At 40.1% G+C, this 20,914-nt stretch overlaps 1 protein-coding gene across 1 annotated transcript; it reads left to right on the top strand.

Annotated features, from left to right (window-relative positions):
* The first annotated feature begins 11,229 nt into the window (after window positions 1–11,229).
* Window positions 11,230–18,164, top strand: prelp (proline/arginine-rich end leucine-rich repeat protein). The gene is made up of 7 exons (XM_070902705.1): window positions 11,230–11,308; window positions 14,771–15,206; window positions 15,296–15,481; window positions 15,603–15,760; window positions 15,892–16,088; window positions 17,180–17,255; window positions 17,388–18,164. The coding sequence occupies exons 2-7, from the start codon at window positions 14,775–14,777 to the stop codon at window positions 17,476–17,478; spliced, it is 1,140 nt and encodes a 379-aa protein (XP_070758806.1). The 5' UTR covers window positions 11,230–11,308; window positions 14,771–14,774; the 3' UTR covers window positions 17,479–18,164.
* The last annotated feature ends 2,750 nt before the right edge of the window (window positions 18,165–20,914 follow it).

Raw genomic sequence — 20,914 nt, 5'->3', positions numbered from 1 at the left:
CTTTATTTCCATACACTAAGTACCAGTGGAATGCAATTTAGACTGTACAAACAGTAGCAAAGTACATATAGATATACATAAAAAATGAATGAATGGACAATAAACCAACAGGGTAGTATAGATATATGTAAGAAGGGATGTAATGTGCAATTGCACATATCACAGTAACATCTATGTACACATCTCTATACAGTATGTAGCTAGATTACGTACAGTATAAACAAGCCTGTATCTAATATGTACAGTGTGAAAAGGAGCCATTATGTATAGTTCAATATAAATACAGATAATGGAAGGAACAAATGCCGCAGGCACAGGGGACCTTGTAAGAGCAGCAGAGTTTGTGGAGACTTCAGTGTTCACTGTCTTTTGTTACCTCGACATTTGGCCTTTAATGGTGCATTAAAGGATTTGCACCTTGGTTGACTTCCATTTGTGCGTAACATCTCTGCACTCTGTTGTTCGAGCCTGTGTTTTGTCATGATGTCATCTCCCAGTTTCTGTCGGAGGAAGCGTCCAAACCGACTGAGGAGCTCTCAGTCCTGCAAACAGAATCCCATTCACTTTTTACCTAATTCTGTCACCCACAGCATTCCGTGCTGACTTGTGTGTGAGTTTGAGTTGAAACCTTAAAAGATAAACAGACAGCAACTGAACCGATATCATTATGATTTTCATATCTCATAATTATGACTTCCATATCTCCTCATTTACTCAGCATCTAATTACAATTACTTAGGGTCGCATGTATTGTACCTGCTTGAGCAACTGTGAATTATAAAATGTCTGCACAGTGCTGACATACTAATAATACCATTTCCCCATCATTACAAGATAAAGATCATATAACTCTGAGAATGTTTTCTCATAATTACAGCATGCAAAGTCAGTATTATAAGATGTGTAATTACAGGAAAATGTGTGGGAATGTTCAGTTCCTCAGTGAATTCAAAGCAGGTTCATATAATATCATTTCTTTTGTTTGTTTACAGAGTAAAATAAAGTGTAAACAAGAGAGACCAGAAATATGATGGTTTTTATTCATTTTAGTTGGTCACTGTCACTTTCTGGGTAATAGAAAACACATTTTTAATGCTTAAGGCCAAACTTAAGTTTCCTTTCAGGTGTCCTGATTGTTTCCTAAAACAGTGGTATTGCCTACTTGTGACCACTTATTATACAGTAGGTTTAAGAAATGAGTGGTTTTCTACACTCAGATTGTTTATTTTCAATAATTTTTAGAGGCCTAAAACTATCCAATATTTCACAAGAACATATCAATGATCATAAACAAGTCCACAAAAGCAAACATAATTTCTTGTTGCAGAACATGTTTTTGATTCAGGTCGTAAGATGATTCCTGTTAATCGTCCTGCGACCTCTTTGTTGGTCCTAAACTCTAGGATGGGAAACACTAGAACATCCTTTTATGAACTGATCATCAACTTATCAATCTGGGAGTTAAATAAAATAATTAAATGTTTATGAATCAGCTTTTAAGAATGAAAAGATTTGTCTCCTAAAATGGACCTTTCCTGTGGTTAAAGACACGTAAGTACACAAAACTTAAGTGCAAGTACAACTACTTACCAATAACTACACAAAGTACTTATTGTTTGCATGTCTGTGTGTGTGTGTCTGTGCGTGTTCAATGTACCATTACTAGAACCATGTTTTCCAGGTGACACCATGTCTTTTAAATACTGAGTGTGTTTGATGGTCTGATCAGACGTGTGCTATGTCTGGACCCACGTTTACCAGAGGCAGGAGTCACTCACACAGAGTTCCTTTGAGGGACGAGTTTCAACCATAAAAGTCTGCATGCGCTTGTTCCAGTGACGAGCAGCCGGCAGTCTGCTGGTATGAAGTCATTATGGAAAGTTCACTGGTTCCATGTTGCTGCTGAGAGGCTGTAAACACGATACAAGCAGCCCATCTGTTTCATCACTCTATCTTAAAAGAATAGCTCGACATTTTGGGAAATATACTTTGCTTTTTTGCTGAGATGAGAAGATCGATACCACTCTCATATCTGTCCTTTGAATATGGAGCCAAGAGACGGTTAACTTGAACAATTCTTTTTATCATTTTAACTTCTCAGACCTTTATGGAGGTCGGCAGTACAGAAGAACCTTTCAGTACGTTGATGCTCATCCTCAGCTGCTCTGAAACTTGTCTTGTGACTATCACCTGTATGCCCTCATTTAGTGTGATATGTACTTTTCACCACAATCTCTATTTTCTCCTCTCCTTACTGCACTCTGTTAGTCCTGTAAATCGTCATCCTCGCACACTTAAACCAGACCTCTGCTGCATTCCTCATCTTCAGAGCCATGAAGCACTATGATCAAATATGAAGCACAGATTTATTGGCAGTAACAATACCGGTATTTTAAATGAAAACACATTTGAAATATGGTACATAATCTGTATTAACACTCACTAGTGTCTCCGAACCAACTGAGAAGACACAGATGTAGGTTTTCAGGAATAGCCAGTTGGCAGGAGGAGGCACCGTACAGCCAGATGGCACACGTGAGCATGTGGTTCATACCACACGTGACCTGGCACATCACAGAGGTATGAACCACTGACAGAAGCTGCTTTTGTTGCGTTAACCGCAAGGCACTGAGGTGCTCATTGTCCTTAATAGATAGCTTATATAATTTTTTCCATCACTGACTCCAGACTCACTGATTTGCTCAGCGAAGAGGATCTAAATGAAGTGGAAAAATGCAAAATTGATCATTAGTTTCATGTAAAAAAAAAAAAAAAAGAAAACAGCCCCAATTTGTATATTGGTGGAGCCCTTTTCTGGTTTCAAACCTCAGATGATATTAGTTTTTTTCATAAAATTTGGATTGTAGGAAAGACGGTAATTCATGTTAGTTTAGAAGTTATTTCTAATAAAGAGTCATAGTCACAGGGATTATATTTGCAGAACTCTGACTGGTGGAATCATTAAAGCTCAGGCCATTCCTCTCCTCTGAACTAAACTCTGCCTTGGAAACTACCAGTCAAAACAATCTGCAATGAAGCTCCCCGTGGTGTCATAACAGCAACATAGAGAGCTGAGGAGCTCAGAGCCCCTCACATACCACATCCCTCTGCCCACAGACTCTCCATTAGTGCAACATCATCTACTCAGGTTAGATATGAACAGGTCTAACTACCAACATTCAAATTTTATCCACTGCTGTCAATTGTCTGTATTTGTGCTGTTAATATTTCCAGATTCCAGTTCTTTGATGCTCCTTGATATGTTCTGCATTTCTTTTTAGAAAAACTGAATTTGAACTGCTGAAAAAAAATAGCTATGCGGGCAGAGATTCAGAAGTCTGGGACCTGCCTGCTGTTATGTACATTTACTTTGTTAAAGATGTACTAATCAATACTTTTTTATGTTAACAATTGGGAAGATTAATATGTTTAATGTGAAAGGGGTTACTTGTAGTGATGAACCCACAGAGAGTTATGACCTGACTCTGCAGTTCCCCTCAGTTCTGTGGAGCATTTTAGCATCTTTCAGCTTGTTGTTTCGGTTTGACATCCAGCAACTTTATCGTTCTGGTTCACTCTCACAGCTCAGTTCAGTTCAGTCATTTTATTATCCCAGAAGGGAAACTTGACTTGCAGCAAGGGGTACAAGATAATAAAAACCATCACTTTACCAGCCATCTTCACAACACAGCTCAGGTGATTTTTATTCCTGATATTCAGGTTACCACATGATAATCAATCAATAAAGGACTTTACCTTTATAGCAAATGTTACCTGAGAATCTCTGAGGAGAGGCGGTGGAGGAGGAGGGCTGTTCTCACAGAAAGCCATTCACTCTCACCCTCTGAGACCTACAAAAATCTGCAATCCAGCCCACAAAAACTTCATCAAGATTAAACTCAATAAGCAATTACTGAACTAAAGGGTCCAGAGACATCTCCAACACTTCCCCTTTGACCAGCCTTTCAAATGACGTCATGACCAGTGATGTTAATGCCACTGGTCTGAAGTCATTTAGCTCCTTAGGGGTTTTGCTTTTAGCCTTGTTTCCTCTAATAAAGCTCTAATAAACCCACAGCGCACTAAATGCCCAGCAGACAGCAACAACAGACACAGTTAGCAATTAGCTGGTGAACAAAGTGGAGCATTTTTCCCTCAGAAGTTGATGGAGACCAAAACAGAGCTAAAAGAGAGTGAATATTGGACTTGCATTCATCAGGTGGCCAGAAACAAGACTCTACATTAATGCTAATGTTGCTGTGTGTCTGCTGGATGTGTATGCTAACACGTTGGCTATATCAACTTTATGTGATAATATGTCAATGTTGTGTTCACAGCTTTTTGTGCTGCCCCCATTTCGCTGTGACTGTACTTTGTATGATTGACAAATAAAATTGATTGATTGATTGAAGTGGCCAAAAAGGCTTAAGTGAATGACACAGAGAAAGTTGTTAGAATTACTTGACAACAAACTTTATTTCAATTGCCAAGTTAATGTTAGCTTTAATGCTAGCATTATGTGCTAGAGATGGTGGGTGTGGGTGTTGCCACAGCAGATTGATTTTAATTATCCTCAAGGTAGAATAATCAGGTCTAGCTAGCAGAAATATAAAGAGTACTAGATTATACTCAAGTAAAAGTACTTGAGATAAAATGTACTACAAAAGTAAAAAGTTAGTTAAAATGTACTCTGAGTAAACTTACGGCATTACATTTTTAAAAGGAAACTTTGCAGCCTACTTACAACTGATAATCAACTATAAATACACAACCACTTTCCTCTGTAGAGGTTTATTAGAATTAACCAGAAAATTAAACAAAAATTCACCACCCCACAGAGGCTGCAACAAGCCTCAACAAGCATAAAGTAAATAGCCTGCCACTTCTCAACGGTAGAATAAAACATCACCAAAGTAGACAACATGGTAATGTATAGACAATGTAAACGCGTTCCAGTTGTTGCAGGACACTAAGTTGTAGAAATAGCTTTGAGGAGTCCAATGCAAGATGCATCAATGCCCTGACTGTTCTGTAAAATCTGTTTTCTTATAGTCCATGTTCAATAAATAAGCCTCAAACTAAACTATTGGACAGGCTAATGGACCGACTGACTCCAAAAGGGGAATTATTTATACAGAGAGGTTCGGACCTCCCAGCTGTGTGAAGAGTCGGTTTGTTGCTGGGCGGAGAAATCATCTCTAAATCCAATGCAGACTTGTAGCCTATAGTACTTGTGGTTTTGGTTAGATGACTGAGGAAGCCGTTTCATTTACAGGCCTGTTTACAAGCAAGACTAAGACCTCCAGCCCTCTCATTAGACACACACACACATAAACACACACACAGATGCTGATTCTGCTGTCTTGTAGTTCCTTTATTGTCTGAAGAGGGTTACTTCTATTTCACTAAGCCATTGAAAAAGAGAGAAGGCTCACGTTTCTTAACTTATGGCAGCAATTTATTTTTGAACACATTTTCAGAAATAGTGATGGCCACAAGCTTACAGTTACGAGCCTCAGCAACAGAAAACACATAATCTTCACTCCCTGTTCTGTTCTTGAGCTTTATCCCAGGAAATGAGTGATACACATGTTTTTGGTACAAATGCCAAATCTAGCTTTTACTTTAGTTTTTTACAATAAGCGTAAGTCTGCAAAGTTTGTAATATGTTAACAAGGACTGTTTACGACACCATTTCCTGAGGTTTTGCCACAGTCCTTACACTGTGCACCACTGGATGATTTCCTCAGGACCATGTTTAGGCAGCTGATAATGCAATGTAACTCAGAGCAGCAGAGCTAGTAGTTGTGGTTTTCCTATTCTCCTTGGGGTGGGGTAAGGGTGCAGGTGGTCAGAGTGGTTAAAGGTGGGAGATGTGGGGTTCAGGGTCCAGACTGAACAAAGTATGTGTGAAGTATGTGCATTGCGTGTGAGAGGAGAGTTCGACTACTTATGCAGGCTGTATCACACATTCCATATTTAACAGAGCGCCGATGGAGAGCCTCATATGTGAAACACATGCATCTTACCCAACACAATATGGACACACACACACACACACACACACTACTGTACCGCACCACTAACATTTATCATACCATGAAGCATGTGGGCATGGTAAGCTTATGCTTCCTTTTTATCTAAAATAATTCATCTGTGTTAACATCTTCACTCTTTCCTGTCTCTAAATTAGCATGCAGTGAAAAATAATGAATTGTAAATGCAACATATTCATGTCTCTCCCTCGGTAGAAGTATAACCTAAGTCCAGGTAAAGGCCCTTCTGCTTCATTGATTTTTTTTTTATTAAATCAATTGACTATTAGCTAAACCCCTCCCCCGGACAGTGATTGTCCAAGTTTAGCAACTTCAAGGCATGGCAGTTCTGTCAAGCTTTGGATTTCTCAACAAGTTGAGGCACTGTGCATGGCGCTGTGGTTACTCTACATCTAAAGAGTTTAACGTAAGTGACCTAAAGCGAGTGTGAAAGCCAGTCCTGGATGCTATTATATCAATGTTATCTTAATTAGCTTGCCAGCTACAGCCGATAAAATCTGCAATTTTTTCAGCCTGCAAAAAATATAGTTGTCAGTCAGAAATGAGAATCCTGCCTCTGTCTGCCTCTGTCTGAAATCAATAAACCAAAATCTGGTGGTAAATCTGCCACCTTTATCACTGTAAACTGCATATGTGTCGTGCAAAAACAGAAAGCTTGGTTAGTAGTGACAACAAAGGGGGCAAATGGTAAATTCCAAGCACCATGGAATCAATTCAATCTGTATCTAATACATAATCTTGCAAAACAAGCTGTACTCAAGTATTTTGAGTGATTTAAAGTAGAGCATTATATACTGTACTGCAGTTGCCTGGAATTCATTGCCTGGCAAAGACTGCTGTGATTAATTACAAAGCACTAATTCATTTCAGATATAACATTCAAAATGTTGCGGGGAGGAAGCAATAAGAAAAACAAACTGTACAAGATGCCTGAACCACATGAAAACCAGCACTGACAAGTGTTGGGAGTTTTTATTGAAAGGCATGGCCAACCCATATATTTCATGCAGTTTAAACAACATTTCACCAGACAAGCTGGCTTCATCGAGGTTTCTGACGTGACCGTGCAAAGAATGCCAATGTAGGATGGGATGAACACAGCCAGTTATAACCAACCTATGATTTAAATGCATATCAAAGACAAAATAGAGTTGAATTTGTCTTATCCTGAAAAGCCGAATCCTGAAAAAATAATAAGTAAATAAGGTATTCCAAGTCATTGTTCTCTCACACACTGAGCTGACCAGTTGTAAGTGAAGCTCATCAGATTGTGTGTAAACAGTATGTGTGAGCTGAAGCCTGTCTGGACGGGAGAATGTTTGACTTACTGCACGATGGATGAGCTTTGATTTGGAAACGTTCACTATCCAGGTGGCTTCCATTCGAGTGACTTGCCTTAACACTACGCTTACTTGAGAGAGTACTTTTCAGTCAATAGCATGTGTAGTATGATCTCATGCATGATGTAATGCTTCTCAGTCTGGGATCCACAGTTACTGATGGTGTTCAGTGTGTGTTGTCACATTTTCATTTCATTGATATGACAACCTGGCACAAAAGACACATGGTTTAAATATAATTTTATAATTCACTGGTATTTATTTGATTGACAGAAACTAATTATTACCTATGTCATAATGACAGAAATATTTTCCATTTGACTCCATAGATAAACAGAGGGCCTTTCAGCTACCCAACTCCTCTGATGAACAGGTGTTGTGGTGGTATGCTCTGTGTCCTACTCTAAGGTAGGTTCTGGGTAGTGTAGCTAACAGCAAGAAAACAAAACACAAACTCTGTGCACTTTATCTCTGGTAGATAAAATAAGCAGTGAAGGGAGCCTATTAGTGCGCTGCTCCAAATCCCTCCGTCTTAATCCCCATAAACACCCTGCATTGTTTCAAGTGAATAACAAAGTTGATTCATGATTGATGCAATAATAATGTCATTTGTGAAATCATAAAATGATTCATGAGACAATAAATGTGTATTTGTATGAAACTTTTCAAGGGCAAACATGTTATATGACCGCTAACATCTGCCATGGTGGGCGGGATAAGCTGTGGATCTTGACATTACTTTGGAAAGGAAAAACTTGGTGCGGCCTGCAGAACTTAGGTATATATACACAGTGTGTAGAAGATACTGTATCATCTTGTTGCAGAGGTGCAACACATCAGAAAGTTGTCTGTAAATGTTGGGGAGAAGAGTATTCCTCTGGCATGCGTTTCCCCTGGTAACATTTCTGGCTGTAGCTCATGCGCGTCTCCTTTAAATCAAACAGTGTAATCATCCAAATCACTCTGTAGATGACAGAACAGGCCGTTCTTGGAAAGTTCTCAGATTATTATACAAATCAAGTCATTTGGAGCTGGAGCCTGAGCCTGCCTCGCTCTCTGCATTTGCCTCGAAAACAGCTGCTGCAGTATGTAATAGCTATGAGGACTGCTGCTTAAAGCTTTCTTGCAGTCAAAGCAAAGGTCCTCTGCCCTTTAAATATCTCTCCTCTTGAATCAACAGGTTGGATTCAGCCCTGAAAACCAGAGCACTAATAATCCGACTGTCTGTGTATCTGAGTGTGCAGGCCAAACACATTCCACAGGCCATGTGACTCCGTTTTCACATGCAAAATCAAACCACACAGTTGTATCCTCAAGGGTTAGCTACTTAAGCTCTAATAAACACAATATGAAAAAAACAATACATCAAAATGCATGGACACACGTACAGTACGGACAGAATCATGGACAGATTATGAAAACCTGAGGCAACAAACAGTCTCTGTAAAGTTGTCATGGTGGCTTGTTTCCTGCGGCAACTCGAAAGTGTATATATAGATGATTGTAAATTGAATTAATCCTTCTGGTGTGTCATATGAACTTTTATTCCTTCCACTCTGCGTAGACAATGTTAGGCACAGTGACTACACACATATAGTTCTGTGCCCGGTAGTAGACGTGTTCAGTAATCCATCCATTGACTCAACAATAGTAAACCTGCTGTACATTGATTTATATTTTGTCTGACAATTTGTAATCCTTCTCATCTCTACAGCATATTTTATTGACTGATACAAAAGAATATTGCAGGTCAATGATTAAAACATGACTATGGTCTCAAATCGATTTCTTATACTATTGTATTTCACATGCTAGTGTCTATGTTGTCGAAAAATCTGGTAGCTGATTTGTTGAACTGTGTCATGAATGGCTGTTGTATTGGATTAGACTGTATTTAAAAAACTGATAACTCAGATTATACAGAAATGCTTGTCTGTTGCATGACAATAATTTACAACTGAAAAAACCCCGAAAACTTGAGTTCTTCAACACTTCAGCTCGGCTACTTACTTCACGGCTGTCTCTTCTCTCTCCAAGCAGCTTCGTGGAGGTGCAAGAGCTGAAGCTTTAACAGGTTTTAAACTCTTAATTTAAAATAAATTAGCATGAGTGACTCTTCTGAGTTTATAACCTAACTTGCAGTTTCTTTCTTTTCTTATAATGCGCCCACCATCTGTTGGACTGGATAATAACTGCAAAAATGAATCGTTATTATTATGTCCAAATATGTAGTGATTAAAAGAGTGGAAGTGGTAATTCTTGGTGTTTCTCTGTCTCCCATCCGACACAGGCACACACTGTTTTGTCTGAGAGACCTCTCCTGGTTTGTCCCCTTTATTTGTCATCCCTGTAGAAAGCGCACTGCAGCCACAGCCTGTCACATTTAGAGACAGCATGTTGCCAAACAGCAGCCGGATACCAACTATTTGTGGCAGACCACCTCATTCAGAGAATCACCTTTGCTTTAATCTACAGTTTATTCAATTCAAACTTTACTGCTCTGAATTCATTAAACAGACGTGATATGAAACATTTAACCAAATCATGAGCCATCACTGTTAATGAGCAACTATTTCCAATGATGTCATCCCTGCAGGCGGCACCAAATAAAGGTTTAGTGAGAAATTAGGTCACCGTAGTTGATCAGTGGAGTCATTAAATAGCAGTCTTGGACCCTCTCTTAAATGGTAGCAGGGAAGATGAGAGAGAGAGAAAAAAAAGCAACCACCAAAAAAAGTGACGTACTTGTTAAATATACCAATTTCTCTCTGTGTCCTATTTGTTGGAAGTATCCTTCCTGTCCTTATTGGGACCAGTCTGGACCAGATGTTTGGCCCAGCTGAGCTCAGTATCCCAAACAAGGTGACTGAGTGAAGAGGAGACAGGGGTACAGTGGGGAGACATAATGAATAATCAGAGTATTTCTGATTCTGATAAAGAAAGATAAAGTGAGGGAAAGAGGGAGATGGAGGCACATGTGTGTCAGAAACTGTTCCCCACATATGTTCGCCTCGTTATCCTTCGGCTGCAGCTCACTCTACAGGAATGCAGGGCAGCAAGCACATGTCCACCTCCTAACCCCCAGTGACATATAAACACACACACACACACACACACACGTAGAGGCTGTAGCCTTTTTAATCACAGTGCCACTTTCTGAAAAACCCTCCACAACTCCCCGTACCTCAGCTGGACCTCAGTAATCGGACTGTGTGAGTTTACTGATCCTGGAGGGGGGTGGAAAACTCCTCCTGGACATTTAACTGGCACAGAAAAGATGCCATGGAGTCAGCAGAGAGATGCTGCTAATGAAAAGCACATGACTGGATGTAAGTGCAGTCATCTAAACAATAGCGGGGTGGGTGGGAGACAGAGGAGAGATGCAATTACAGCTGGGCTTTCCCTAACAGAGCTGCAGTGTTCACAGCATTTTTCAAAGACTGATATAGAAACACATGCTTGTGCATACACACAAACATGCAAACATGCACCCTCATTTCTTTTCTCTCTATTTGAGACGATCATATTCATGCTATGCCGCAACAGAACAAAATAATAACAAACTGTGACACAGTTCAGACACATGAAAGAGCCCCGCGGTCTTCCAGAGGGAATTAGGATTAAACCTCACTGGCCCTGAGCCGAGCAGAGGGGGAGAAAGAACCACTGTGACCTTCAGAGGGAAGAAAGCCAGGGAACCAACCCAACAGGCAGGCTTGTCCACCAAAGGAGAGAGAGAGGGAAGAGAGAGGGAGGGGAGGGTTAGGGAAGGAGAGAAACAGAGGAAGAGAGAGAGAGAGAGAGAGAGAGAGAGAGAGAGAGGGAGGGGAAGAAAAAGAGTGAGAGAGAATCAGACAGAAGAAAAGACACAAAACTTGTGACTTGACAAAAGAGGGCAGGTACCAGAGGCAGGTAAGAAACTTTATTTGTTGTTTCCAGGTGGGCTGTATGAGATAGGAGATTATCAATAAGATAATAACGCAAACAGTAGTGTGTTTGTGTGTGAAAGACAGACAGAAAGAGCAATGTGTGTGTGTGTGTGTGTGTGTGTGTGTGTGTGTGTGGACTAAGGGGGGATCCTGGCACAGCTGAGCCATGCTGGTGTGTTTCTATAGAAACGCTGTGCCATACAAAGTGGTACTCTATCATCCAGCGAACTTCGACTCTGCTGCTTTTCTCCACTCCTGCGCACTCACCTTGATCTCAGCTTTTTCCAGCAGTGCAGAGCAGCTGCTGCAGTACAGTTCAAATATGGAGAGTGAAGCTTTAGTCACGCTTATGAAAACTCCCTGCTGCTCACTTTGGCTGGTGGAGAAAAATCTTTAGAAGATGGATCTTCAAGTTATTTTTCAAGGCACAAACAGGAATCTTTGCTTAAATTAATTGTGCTTACTCTGCAGTGAAGCTGTAATTGAAACCATTTTGTCATTACAAATCAATTCTGATGGATCATATTGCTGGATTGGTGTTGACCAAAGGCCAAAATAAGACTGAAAATGGATCTGGAAATGTGAGGAAAAAAAAATCACAGGCTATGATGAATCACTGTTTTGTAAGAGGGTTGAACTTTTAAAATCCCTCTGTGAAGTCTGTAAAGAATGTAAAAGGAAAACAATAGATCGAGGTTGAGCAGGATGATGATCAGGACAAAGACGCAGTGATGACAGGAGAACAGAGTTCTGTTTTTATACTCTCAGTTCTTATATTGAGTTATATTTATTTAATTTATTAAACCATTTATAAGTTGTTTTTGACTCCTTCACCTCACATCCAGATTGACGTACCATAAATGTAGATCCAGTCTTTGCACAGCCACTGCAGGACAGCCCCACCCGCATGAGGAAATGTTTTGGCAATCTTGTAATACTAATGCAGAATATCTGCTGGTGATGAGGGTTTCAAAAGTAGGGCAGACACTTCTCTATTTCCAGTGCATGTATCCCACACAGTTTTCACATGAAGTATATCTGCCCATTACTGTGTTTTAGATACACAGAGATGAGTCATAAGAAGATTTGCTATTTGTATGACATCACATCTATCATCATCAATGTTATTTGGAGGTTTTTTGTAATTGTGTTGATTAGTCACCGAGTTAGATTTCTGAATTGTGCTGTGCATGACGTGGCTCTTATTCAAGGCTTTTTTAGTGGTCTTTCTAAACAGTGGTGATCATTTTCGGTTAAAGGAATGACAGTGCCAGGTCTGCCAAAAGAAGAAAATAAGTGAATTGGAGAGAGCTCATCATCAAGGAGTTTGTGGTAACAATGAGCTTTATAAAAACCAATATGTCCATTTAGTAACTGTTCTGGGGCTTTCAATCATATCACACATATCACATGAGCTTCATCAGCAGATGTAGTTTGTCAATATGTCATTGAATTGTGATTCTTGTCCATGACAGCTGTATTGCACAAAAGGAATTGTAAAATTGTAATCCTGCATTTCCATGACAATGGAATCTGTGGAATCTGCTATCCAGCAATAATATGATTGAAAGCTCCAGGACACCTACTAAATGGCCCTTGAGGAGGACCCAATTAAATGGCACTATCATTTTTGGTTTTAAAGTCAAATTGTAAAAAGAAAAATAATAAATAATAATAAAAATGATAACTAGTGAATAATGGCTGGGCTAATTGAATTACAGTCATCTGTAGTGTGAATGTGATCAGTGTCTGATGAGGTGATGTACTACTGTACAGGGATCTCTGACCCATTGCAATGAGTGTGGTTCTCATGCTGATCAGATTTGCTTATCGAGGTCACAAATAACAAACCAATGAGTCAGCCATCTCTGACTTTCAGTCTTTAGTTGTTTGCCAGACTGCTGGTCAGGGCAACTGCAGCACGAGGGGAAGGAGAACGAGGGGCTGGGAGGCTCTGGGTGGCTGAGAGGGAAAAGGAAGGGCAGTGCCAGGGAACGCTGTCAGAGAAAAGTTCAGATTTGTTTTTCCAAGCAGGACAGATTCTGGCTCTGGGCCCCGTTCCTGCCCCGTGATTCATATGTGATGTTTATCAAATTGGCCTGAGGCTTGCCTAACTGGAGCAAAGTGATTGGAAACTAATGGTGCATTTGTGGTGGAGCATTATGTATTTTGACAGCTGTGTGGGGATTATTTACAGCAGGCTCATGCTGATGAGGTCCAATGCACAGTGCAAAGAAGCAAATGCACACAAACAGGCATTCTGAATAAAATCTAAAACTTTAGGATCAAAATACAAGAAGTGAATTTATCTCCACTGAAGGGTAAATGCTTGTGATGCTAAGTCAAACATCTGCATCTGTGTGTGTATCTTTCAGCCTCTCAGTCTGATGGCGTCATTACATTGTACACACAAAGGAGCTCAACCGATTTAAGTTGCACACATCTGTTTTTGAACATATTTTTAAAAAGTCATCAATTACAGAACACACCTTACCTCCCCTCTGCTCAGTTCAAACTCTTGGGTATCTCTTGGCTGAGTCCTTATACCATCAACATGCTAAAATATGCAAAGCAGAAACTTTTTGTATTTACCATGGTTTAAAAGATGCATATTGCCTCCATCAGAGTCTCATTGGGATTTAGCCCAGTTTCCTTTGGGCCTCTCCTGGGTCAAAGAGCCTTAACCTTCCAGACCTGCAGTTTTCCCCTCCACAGCTCTCCCTCTGGGCCAGTGCTGACAATAGAGCCTTTATCCCAAAACCTTTCCTTCCCTCTCTCTCATAAGTACTAATTTCCTGTATCAGTATCTGCCCCTCCTCCTCTTGAATTTAATCAAATTGAACAAATCACTGCTGACTTTCTTGCTCACTCTCTTTCACTTATATTACCAAGCCACAAAGCCCCATCTTTCATTTGGAATAACATCAATTTCTGTCACATTGACATCATGACAGTAACTGCTCGATTCACAGCATTCATTAACATACTTTTCTTGCTCTCACAGTTATAGAAGCTATGAAGGACAGACTGTCTTAGTGTACATATCTTAATTATTTTCATCTCAACAGGACACAGATGTCATGAATAACAAAGGTTCCACTTATGTAAGAGCAGCATCAGGAAGCAATATTTCAAGTTGAAATAAAAGTGCAGGCAGCAGACTGCTGAACATATTGGTTTACAGTTTTACACTCTCCGTGTTTTCACAACAATCGAAAGGCGAATACACGTAGTTGGTTAGTGACGTTTTCAGTGTCTTGGTCTGCACTGAGCCTCTAAATGCCTGCTAATCAAGGAAACAGGGTTTGAACACACTTGAGACTCAGCACGGCCCCAGAGCTTCCACACAGAACAAGAAGCACAAAAAGGACCAATGTACATGTATTCCTGTTATTAAACTTTTTATTAAACGAATCAACTACCTCTGTTTCCTGCTCCGTCATAGGACCATGAAGGCCGGCGTGGGACTCTTCTCTGCATTGGCTCTGTTCCTCCTGATGGGGGCAGTTTTCACCCAGAGAACTCGGCCAAAGAAGCCCACCAGGCGACCTGCCACCACCAGGAAGCCTTCTGTCCCCCGGCCTGCTGTACCGGCACAGCCAGAGCCCCAGGAGCCTACAGACTTCCCCCCACCCATCCTGGGCCCACCCTCCATGTTCTCTGACTGCCCGCGGGAGTGTTTATGCTCCCCGAACTATCCGAACTCTCTCAACTGTGAGAACCGGAACATCCGTGTGGTCCCTGTCATCCCATCGAGAACCCACTACTTGTACCTGCAGAACAACTACATCTCAGAGGTGAATGCAGAGCCGTTTGTCAACGCCACTGAGGTCCGCTGGATCAACTTGGCTAATAACCGCATTCATCAAATAAACAAACAGGTCAGAAAGCTTCCCTGATTAATATCCATGATTTGAAAATACCATGAAGCCATTTAAAACTGTGTTTTCTGTATGTCTCTCTTGTGCAGGTGTTTGAGAAGATCCCAGGACTGCTGTACCTCTATGCACAGCGTAACCAGCTGAAAGAGGTCCCTTCTGGTCTCCCAGCAAGCCTAGAACAGCTCCGCCTCGGTAGGAACCGTATTTCCAAGATCCCAGCTGGTGCCTTCAGCAAGATGGGGAACCTGACTCTGCTTGACCTGTACCACAACCAGGTAAACCTTTGTTGAAAAGTGCCTTTGTGAGCATCTTACTACATTGTGCTGTTTAGGTATGAGCAGTGTCAACCACCTATATGCCTTTCTGGAGCAAACATGAGTGTCTGATCTCTTTCAGCTGAGTGACAGTGACCTGGGAAAGAACACATTTAAGGACCTGAAGAGCCTGATGCAGCTCAATGTGGCTCACAACGCCCTGAAAAAGATGCCTGGTGGCGTACCAAATGGCATCATACAGCTTTTCCTGGACAGGAACAGTATAGACGACATCCCAAAGCAAGTATACAGTGGCACACCTTGGCACATAGCTGATGACCACACATGTATATATACGCACACTGCATGCATCATCAAACACTGGTTGAATGTAAAATTTTACAGTTATTGTTCTTCTTCTTCTTATGCAGAGACTACTTCAAAGATTTCACTCACCTGGCATTTGTGAGGCTGAACTACAACCAGCTGAGTGATAAAGGAGTTCCCAAGAATGTGTTCAAAATACCAACCCTGCTGGACCTGCAACTGTCCCACAACCAGCTCTCCTCTATTCCTTTCTTCAACGGTCACTTGGAGCAATTGCACCTCAACCACAACAGCATCGAGAGTAAGTTATCAGCACCATCTTAAGGATTTTGTGAGAGGTGGCAGAAATATGTCAATTACATAATACATGGAAACAACACTCATCTTTACAAGACATTGTAAATAGTGTACTAAAAGCTGCCCTAATCAATATTTTAACAATGGATTAAGTGACTACTGACGTGCAATGACGAAGCCACAGAGAACCTCCTCCGACTCAGCAGTTCAACTGAGTTCTGTTGAGCGTTTTAGCGTTTTTCAGCTCATTGTTTTGATGTTACATCCACACTTTTACTGTTTTGATTTACACTGACTGCTCTCATAATTCCACCATGAGTTCTTCTGCCCCCCAGTGGCCAAGAAATGATTAATGCAGCTTTAACCTTCTATATTTGCCTTTTTTTTAAATATTAATTTAGACCTAACCCCACCTGGATTGGGGTTAGCACTTTACAGCATAGTCTGTTGAAACATGATGAATTTAAGACAATCATGAACTGTTGTACACTGTTTCAACACATTGGTTTGGTCTAAATGAAGACAACTGAAATACATGTAATACCACAAAATCTACCACATTTGTCTCAGATGTTTTGGGAACTAATCATATAATGTTGAAGTACGATGGACACCAACACCAAGATAATCTTACTTCATAAAAATATCTATGATTCTGTTACTGGTTCATGTTTACTTTCCTGTCTGAGCCAGCAGACTGCTTTTCATGCTCTGTTAAGAGTATTACTGTGTCGAGGAACTGAACAAGTTTTTGCTGACAGGGCTGCAAAGCTTTGTCTCAGGCTCGCAGTCAACAACATGCTAATGAATCCTAATGTGATGCGTTTCCATGATAATTGCCTTTTATTAATTTCTCCTCGTTGTCTTGTCTGTAATTTATTCAACCTGGCTTGTTTTATTCTTGCTATACTGCGTGACCCCATTTCTTTGCCATTTTTTTTTATCCCGTCCTTGTTTTAAGTCACCAAGATTAAAAGATTAGTATTATAAACAAGACAAAATAATCCTATTCACTTGGCAGATTTTTTTTATTCTGGCTTGTTTGAAGGAAAACAACACTGAGCACCAGACATTCACTGTGTGTTTTCCCTCCAGGCATCAATGGCACCCTGATCTGCCCATCCAGCCTGCAGGCCGAACTGAGCGATGACAGTCTGATACCCAGACTAAGGTACGTCACATCTTGGCACTCAACAATACAAATTTGCACAGTGGCACCCTTTGACAGGAAGTACATAGGAACAAAATAATTATGTAAGTCATTGTGATGACATTAAATTAAGAACCTGTTCTGTTACGCCAGGTATCTGCGCTTGGACGGAAATCACATAGGCCCCCCCATCCCTCTGGATGTCATCATGTGCTTCAGACATCTCCACTCTATTGTCCTTTAGGAGAACTGTGCTTAAAGGCCTGGGGGCACACACACACACACACACACACACACACACACACACACACACACACACACAAATATACACAGAGTCACTGTGTACAAACTGAATTTAAAGGTAAATTTGCTCAGTGAAGTACAAGGTATATCCAACGGTGCACACTGCAGAACTGTGTTAGTTAAAGAGGGACTAAAAACTATAAAGCCTTGATAGTTTGTGCTTTTTAAGGTTAAGTTTCATTGTTGCCAGATTCAAGAGAATCAGAACATTGAACTGCGAACCTAGAAAGTGTGGAAATACCAACATTTAGGGTTAGGTTTTTTTAGGAGTTACAGTTTATCAGTTGTTTTTTGTTTATTAAATTACAATGCAAAAAAATGAGTAAAGCCTGAAAATACAGGTACATTGACAGACATGCTACAGATATGGAGGGTAGTTAAGTTCACTAGCAGATGTGACCAGAGTAGAGCTGCCACCAAGGACAACAAAGAGACCTGCAGTGGATGTCAGAAGAACCAATTTAAAACATAACTACCATGTAGTTGAAACTGTCCCAAATGTGCCTGTGATTTTCAAGGTACTCCATGTAAAAATGTCATTGTATTCTTAGTCCTCTGTATATTATTCTTCTGTATAAAGAAGCTTTGTACAAATAATGGAAAATAAAACTTTTTCTTTGATCATTTGATCGTGTCTGATGTTGAATTGAAATTACAAATTTGATTTGAGATTTTCTCACCACCCTCCCTTCTAGTATATAGACTGGTAACTCTGCATCAGACACCAACACAACTTATTTCTCATTTGGAGGGAAATTAGTTATGCAAAACTGAGGAAAGTCAGATTTTCCTTAAAGGTACCCTGCAGAGTTTTTGACCATTAGTAGCGCTATGGAGCAATGTTTTCACTGGTGGGTCCCCGTTTTGTTTGTAGCGTGAACCCACATCAAGACGCACATGTGCTCACAGGATGAGATGCATATTCCTGTTGCTCTACAAATGTTTTATGAGGAAGTTCATGCATTCAAGTATACACACAATGTGTTTGGTGAGAAACTTTTGTTTGTTCACAAGACAACAAGTCCATTTGTTTTAAAACAAATTTGACCTTTAATTTGTGTGAAATTAATGTATTTATACACATGATTGAATTAATAATAAGATCAACATGCAGAATATAAAAGCTATGTCCTTTGGCAGCTGATGTCTTGTATCTAATTTACATTTACAATATATTAAGGATAACAGCTCGTTTGCAGTGACAGTGAGGAAATGTCAGATAAACTATCAAATTTATCTCAATTCACCTTTCAGTAAAAACCTTTCAGTGAACTAATTATTTTCCTATTTTGTTTCAATTGATACTGATTACAATTTAGGCAGTCATTATCTGACTTAACCTCTAATTGTTGCTTCCTGTTGCCCTGAGTTCTCGATCATTTCTCCTTCATTTAAAAATTGGGGTCATCAAACCTCTAATAAAGCTGAGATATACAAAGACACAATTATGACATGTACCAAAGGAAAAGTCTCAGGGGGGAAAGAACTGTATTACAGTTGCAAAGAGTAAGTAGATAATTTGCTATACAGCTTGAGAAATCTATTGAAGTAATACCAATGACAATATCAAGAAAACATTATTACATGTAGCTTCAGAACCCCCAAAGGTAACTAATAACTTGCAGGATTGTTGTACTGTACTCTACTGTAAGGTGTTTCTATTATATCATAGAAAAATTTAACATGCACTTTTTATTAAAGAGTATTGTATGAACAGAGATATCTTAGACCAGTAGGTGATACATTCACCAGCTGCTGAAGCCACAGAGTCAGAGACTTGTGACTTGGATCATTAGAAGTTTTTCCTTCTTCAAAAGCTTTGTGACGACCTCTAGTGGTTGGAAACGAGCATTAAGCATTCCTCGGCTGGGAAGCGTTGTCAGCTAATTTCACTGCAGGCACTTCCCTATTTATAGTTATATAGACGCTATTGATTGACCTCCATGAACACAGGTTATTCCTGTTTCCTTCAGACTTCCCTGTTCGTGATTCTTTCCACTGTGAATTTCCATGTGAATTTTCTGCAGTCATCAAAAGTAAACCAGGCCAGGCAAGCAGGTAAGCAGGTCCGGTAGGTGTTTCCGATCAGGACTTGTCTGACAGGAGTGAAGTCACTGGCAGGGAGAGGGCTCCTCGAGGAAAAAAGGGAGTAGGGGTATGTTTGTGCTGAAGGAGGTTTTATTTCCAGTATACATTTGAGACAAGACATGGTGATGTGTCAGAGGTCTGTGAGAACACAAAAACAAATTGTTATTGGTGCAAAACACATTTTTCATAAAACAATAGATCACATTTTAAAAGATCATCAGCCAAATGATGCAAAGTGCTTTTCAACGAGGAACAAGCAGCTGAATAAATTAACACTGCAGAGTAATGACGACACTCTAATGAATGACTCACTAATAATTACACTCTACAATGACCACACACCAGTGAGGAGGAAATATTCAATTATTTCTTTTCCCTTTTCTTCCAATCAGGTATTGAGACATCAGCTGGCAGTTCCTTTAATTGCAACATACTTCCTCCTCCTGTAAACCAATTTGTGTGCATGTACGTGTGTGTGTGTCTGTGTGTGTGTGTGTGTGTGTGTGTGTGTGTGTGTGTGTGTGTGTGTGAGCTGTGTGAGCTGTGTGAGCTGTGCAACACCTGGTAAAAATCCCCCTCACTCCACTATAAGAGGAGACAGCATGGAGACAGAAAGGCACATCTTCACCAGGACTCTTCCTCTGAGTAAGCGACACACAGGTGAGTCCACACCCACTCAGGTGGTGCTGGTGGTGGGTGATACATGGTGGTGGTACCTGAAAATCACAATGGCCGTTTGCTAGATGGACTAGATTTTGAAACCGGAAAAGAAAGTCAAGTAGGATGGGAGAATATATTCAAACATCATTCCACCTATTTCATATGCTCTAAATGCATACTGAATGGTTACATGAACGTTTTTCTATAATATTAATTTATTGACAGAAAAACACAGTTTTATTAATTGATTTATGTAATTATTAAGCAAAATGCCAAACATTTGCTGGCTCCAGCTTCTGAAATTTGTGGATTTGCTTTTCTCTATTTTGTAAATCACTCTAAATTTAGCATCTATGGTTTTGGAATTGTTGTTTGGACAAAACAACAATTATGAAGACATCACCTTGGGCTCTGGGGACATTTTTCACTATATTATGACATTTTATAGACTTAGAGAGACAATTCCTCTATTGATTAAAAACATGTTAAACAGAATAATCAATAATAATAACTAATCCTTGGTTGAACGCTTACCTACATGTAATAATTGATTCTCACTAATTCATCCGAAGAGATCTTAACAAACAAAATGTTTCTGTCAGCTTTCCCACCAGATAACTACGATGATG

This window comes from Enoplosus armatus, chromosome 3 (assembly GCF_043641665.1).
Source record: "Enoplosus armatus isolate fEnoArm2 chromosome 3, fEnoArm2.hap1, whole genome shotgun sequence".
Taxonomy (NCBI): Eukaryota; Metazoa; Chordata; class Actinopteri; order Centrarchiformes; family Enoplosidae; genus Enoplosus; species Enoplosus armatus.
This window is presented reverse-complemented; position numbering and strand designations above follow the sequence as displayed.